General features: G+C 33.6%; 1 protein-coding gene across 1 annotated transcript; it reads right to left on the bottom strand.

The window, feature by feature from the left end:
• Nucleotides 1-1098: 1098 nt before the first annotated feature.
• Nucleotides 1099-4766, bottom strand: LOC109216579 (non-specific lipid transfer protein GPI-anchored 2-like). The gene is made up of 3 exons (XM_019380744.1): nucleotides 4310-4766; nucleotides 1794-1856; nucleotides 1099-1478 (listed from the first exon to the last, which is right to left on the bottom strand). Exons 1-3 carry the CDS (start codon nucleotides 4704-4706, stop codon nucleotides 1354-1356), a joined length of 585 nt encoding a protein of 194 aa, XP_019236289.1. The 5' UTR covers nucleotides 4707-4766; the 3' UTR covers nucleotides 1099-1353.
• Between the last annotated feature and the right edge of the window lie 956 nt (nucleotides 4767-5722).

Genomic DNA, 5722 nt, shown 5'->3' with positions numbered 1-5722 from the left:
CCAAACAGATGTAAGAGTATTGTTTGCTTCTGTTGCTACAAATTTTGGTTTCCATCTTTGGACTGAGAGGAAATGTCCAAAAATGAACCACGGACCATAGTGAAGGACCTTAAACATGTGTTCCTCACAATTAAATTTAGTGATGTAATAGTCCGCCCCTAGATCGATTAAGGGAAAATTTTCATGGATTTTCCATATTTCTTGAATTTTTCTTTTTAGAAGGTTATGCTGGATTCTTTTGCCATAAAGCTTAATAATGACTGAGAATCTCCACGATTGATAGATACGGTTTTGTTCTTCTAAAGAGAGGTGAGTTTGGTGTCCCTCTATAGGAATGAAGATTGTTGGTGGCTGACTTGATCCTTGTGCTAATAATGGATGATTGTCAAGAGTGGGGTTAGAACATTGATTAAGGAATCATGCTCACCTGCTACTAATTTATCTTTGAAACTTGAACCAAGATTAATAGACATAGAATACAATGAGTGGATTTAGGGTCTATGTGAGGTGGTTCGGGAGGGATTTGGTTTGATTAGCTTAAAATTGCATGGCCACTGACCAGGTTGGGCAGTTGAAGAATGAAATATTTTCTATTAGTGAGAGGTTGGAGAGAATTTCTAGAGAGCGATAGTGAGGAAAGAGACGACGTACAAAAGGTTAACAAATCAAACACAGCTGCTCATACTTCAATTCACCGATAAAATGCGCCCATTAAGCAACATCAACAGTAAAGAGTGTATCACACATTGCGAATTATAGCAACTGATTTAAACTATAGATTTAAGTCAAAAATGCAAAACAACCCTCAAGATACTTTATTCTTAGAAACTCTAGATTTCTTTTTTAAATACAGTACCGACATATTCAGTCAGGATTCTTCTCTTCACACTCCTGCCTTTCTTAGAAACACCAACAATATCACGTCAGTTTTCCGGCAAAAGTTTGTATTTTTTTTATTTCAATTTAAAGGTGTTAATCCATTTTACTAAATTAATTAGAGGATTAGCTGAGTCCCGAGCTACAACACTACGTACATCATTATCCAAATATTACCCCAAATTGCAACTTTATAGAACTCGAAGCAAACAAGTGGCAGTCTCAAGTTCTCAACAAATAACAACTTAATTTCTCAACAAATAACAACTTAATTAAAAGTCGTAGTAAACATTACAGAATAAGAATACGCAAAATTCATCGATGTCACTAGAATATCGATACAATCAAGAATGGAAAAGATAATGAGAAATTACAAAATAAAAACTCCCTAAGAATTTATTGGTGTCTCTAAGAATGATCCAAGCTGTAGTATCTACCAAGAATTCAAAGTGGTCAATTCCAAGAATTGTTGGCCAATCAGAAAATAGCTGTGAAAAACATAATTATTCCAAAGCCAAGAACGATGTTCATCTTGGAGAATGCCATGGTTTGAGCTGCATTTTTATCTTTGTTATCAGATGTAGGGCTTGAGGCAAATCCTCCTGAGTTAAGAGATAAAGGGTTAGAAAATTGATATTCTTATACTGTCGGTGCATTTTAACTTGTTGTAATAAAAAATCTGTATTATTTTTAGGTTATTAATCTCACTTTGTTGTAATAAGAAATTGTTGTCCAATCAGTAAATAATTACGAAAGAAGTGAATTAACAGTACTGTAAAAATATGCAAGACACAATATCATTTTCGTTTACATATTTTAAAATGATTATTTTAAAGCAATCTTTCTGTGGCGGTTGAAATACTTTTTAGAGAAAAAGGTAAACATTAAATTGTTCAAGTACAAATAAATAACTTTACCAGGTGAAAGAGCAGGAGTTAATTCATCACTTGCTGTTGGAGCTGCAACTGGGATACCTAAAGCTGAAAATCAAATTATTAAAACTAATCCGTCAGACCCAACGTCCAAGTCGGAGCAAATTCTTTTTTTCGCTTGAGATTCAAGATATATATATATATATATAGAGACCAAAAATTATAAGTTTATAGAATATAAGTTTTCTTTCTTATGCAGTTTGCAGACAGGGCGGAGCTACAATAGTGAGTGCGGGTTCGAGCGAACCCACTGACTTTTTGAACCATGTATTTGTATTGAAAAATTTACAGCTTAAATAAAAATATGTCACACTAAACCCAGTAACAAAAGGCATTCAGTAGTAAGGGCTGTGGGTTCTCATGGAAAGCAGCAGGTTCGAGTCCCCTAGAATGTAATGCATTTTTTGGTGTTTTTTACCCCGTTTTCTTCTATTTTTTGTCAAAAAAAAAGCACAAATAATTATAAAATAGAACGAAACGTCAAAGCTCTAAACAAAGGAGCCTAGCTACTGGTTTCCTCGCAAAATCAGAATTATACTTTTCCATTTTTATAAACAAACGCTCCCCTAAAATACTAAAACAAAGAATATGCATCTTCACAATTATGCACCCAAATCAAAATAAAAAAATAAAAAAAATGAGGGTTTGTTGTTTAGTACTCACATACTTCAAATACCGCCTCTGTTTGCAGAAACTAGAGAACAGTAATCACATCCTAATTACTAAAAAGAAAACAAAAATTAAGTATAAAAAGTAGTACTATATTGTTTCGGTTTAATATCTTTGAATTCTCACTGTATGGGGGTTATAAATGAGAATGTTTTGGTGAATGTCTCAATCGACCCATAAAACTAATATTACATTGCTATTTAATAATATTATCTACAAGAGTTATCACATAAGAGCATAATAATAAAGTAATTATGTTGCAGGTTTTCATTTATTTATGTGTTACATGGTTAATACTACTATTTAATCGTGATTGATGTAACTTATTACCTACGGATAGACCTCGCATTGCATTCTTAAAGAAAATTAAGATAGGAGAAAAAATAGAAATGGTGCATTTATGATGAGCCTCCCAAATCTGGCTGGAAGTTGTGAACCAGCGGACTATTAATGAAGACCATCAATTGGGCCACATGCTCCCCGTTCGCAATGCACTAAGAGGTCGTTTGGTAGCTGGTTAGAAGAAATGTTATTCATGTATAAGGAGTAACATAACTTATACCATGTTTGGTAAGCAATAATTATTTTGTATAAAATTCTGCATAACTAATACCATGTTTGGTTGACATTTTTCAATTATGCATAAATAATACATGTATAAGTTATGAGTCAATCTGTGTATTATTTTATGCGGGGTAGAAGATGGAATAACTAATACATGTATTAGTAATACATGGATAAAATACTGAAATGACAAATTTACCACTATCACTTTACACATAAGGCTTCCTTATTTCTCTGCCAACCCGTCAACAGGTTTCACTTGCTTTCACTTGCCAACTATATACCTTGTCTTCTCTCATTTTTAAAGAACAAACTAGCAAAAGCAAACTGGAGAAGCCACTAGAAAATGGAAATACCAAAACTAAGAAGTGAAAATCAAATATGTCTAAACTTCACATAGTTCAGTAGTATGACGAAGAAGTGAAAGTAACACCCAAAGTTCCTAACTAAATTGTTTCCTACATAAATGGAAAGAGAGAAAAAACAATGCAAAAGAAGGCCAGGGGTATAGTTGTAAACAAGTATTTTACTTTAAAATTTATATAATGTATATCAATTTCTAATACAACAAACCAAACATTCAAAGAAATAATCTCTGCATAACTAATACCTGCATAACTAATCCCTGCATTACTTATCCCTGCATAACTAATCCCTGCATAACTAATACATGTATAACTAATACCTGCATAACTCTAACCTGCAAGCATTAGCTCTATGCATTACTAATACCTTATTTGGTCAATTTTGTTAACATGTGTATAACTAATACTTGCATTAGTTATACATCATACTTGGTATTATCCTATGCATAAGTAATGCATAGAAAATCATGGCATTAGTAATACCAAGGCTATTAATGCATACATTAGTATGGTTAAAGACAAAATTGTCCTTAAAGTCCCTTAAAAGCTAGTAGAGAATATGGAGAGCATTTTTGTAAACAACTATTTTTCTTAAAAAATATACAACGCATTATAATTTTAATACACCACACTAAACAGTAGATAAGAAGTAATATCTGCATAACTAATGCTTGCATTACTAACCCATGCACTACTAAACCATGCATTACTAATACACCTTATTCCGCACTATTTCTATTTACCCTACCAAAGGACCCCTAAGTTTGTTCAGTATACGGTTTCTTGACAACAATTTTAAACAAGGAACTATATCTCAAATTTACCTTTACTATGCATAACTGATCTTAAAACTGGTGCAATAAACAAGAGTATAGTTAGTATTAGAGAAAAGAGAAGGGATACCTGCGCAAGTGCTAACTGGTGGAGTTTCTACACTGCAGATATTAGGAAGTTTAAGAGCCCTACTAATATCAATCTGGACACCAAGTTTATCAGGATCACCAAGCAATTGGCACAAGCAAATTGGGTTACTATCCACTAATCCAGCAAGTTCAGGGCAACACTCTTTATCTGGCTTAGTCAAGTTGCTTCCTTGTTCTACAAATGTTAAGCAACTTGACATATTCACCAACACTGACAAGCAATCCAACCCGGGGCTCGGAGCGGCCGGGGCCATCGCCATCGATGGCCCTGAAGCCGCCCCCATCGGTGATATTTGTGCCTCGCCGGATGAAATTAGAATTGAAAATAGGAGAAATGTGGTGGCAATGGCGCCTGTAATTTTGGTTGTTGAGGCCATTGATTTTGGTGGTGTTAGAAATATGTGAGCAATGAAGTATAAGCAGTGTCTGAGATATAAAGAAGTAGTAGTACTAATTATTGAGGTGTCTTGAATAGGGAAATGTGATAGCTAACTTTTAGGTAGCCCAAAATTAAATTTTCCAACACCTACTACCAGACTATATATGTTTTAATATTCTGCATTTATTCTTTCCTTTTTCTTTTTCTTTTCACATTCTCTATACAGTTTATGGCACTCTGGAAAATATATATGAAAAATATGGTCCACCTCCAGTGATAAATCAATGAAGTGTTCTCATGGTAAAGGGCAATTGCTCTTCCTTCTAATGGACGGTCAAATCACACATTGATGTGGGTGAATGAGTTGAGTGCTAGACGCCGCGCGCACAAGGAAATTAAAACTTGTATCACGTACCCTTCTACGTTTTTATTTTATATGCCTTACTTTGACTAAACATGAAGTTAAGATTGTACATAAGATTTTTGAATCTTGTAATATTAAAAAGTGTGTAACATATTAAAAACAATATATGAAATATTTGTGATTTTAAATATGACATGTCATTTTTATAACGAAATATTTGGAACTAAAACTTACTATATGTAGAAATGTGATATTTTTTTTAATGAACAGACTAAAACACATAAATTGAAATGGTGAGAGAGTAGTATATTCATTCCTAAAAAGATAAATTAAAGAAAAAAGAATGTCCTCCACCACCCACACACCCAAGAAAAGAAAGTGAGGAACAAGAAACTCGCAAATTAAAGGGGTTGGGAGTTGGGCGTTTGAAAACAAGAAGAATGTGCCGCTATGGAAAAGAAGAAAGTTGCATGGCATGTAGGACAGAGAAAGCTTTATGCACAAGAAGCTGGAATTCTTCACTTGCTCTTTTGATAACTTGTAGCTCTATCTTTTCTTGCAACACTAAGCATGTATGGCCAGAAAATGAAAAAAAAAAACAAGAACGAGTTTTTCTTTAAACGTACAATATGTATTTTCTATCTTTCTAG

The sequence above is a fragment of the Nicotiana attenuata genome, unplaced genomic scaffold (assembly GCF_001879085.1).
Source record: "Nicotiana attenuata strain UT unplaced genomic scaffold, NIATTr2, whole genome shotgun sequence".
NCBI classification, from domain to species: domain Eukaryota; kingdom Viridiplantae; phylum Streptophyta; class Magnoliopsida; order Solanales; family Solanaceae; genus Nicotiana; species Nicotiana attenuata.
Note: the sequence above shows the minus strand (reverse complement) of the source record. Positions and strands in the feature narration are given on the sequence as shown.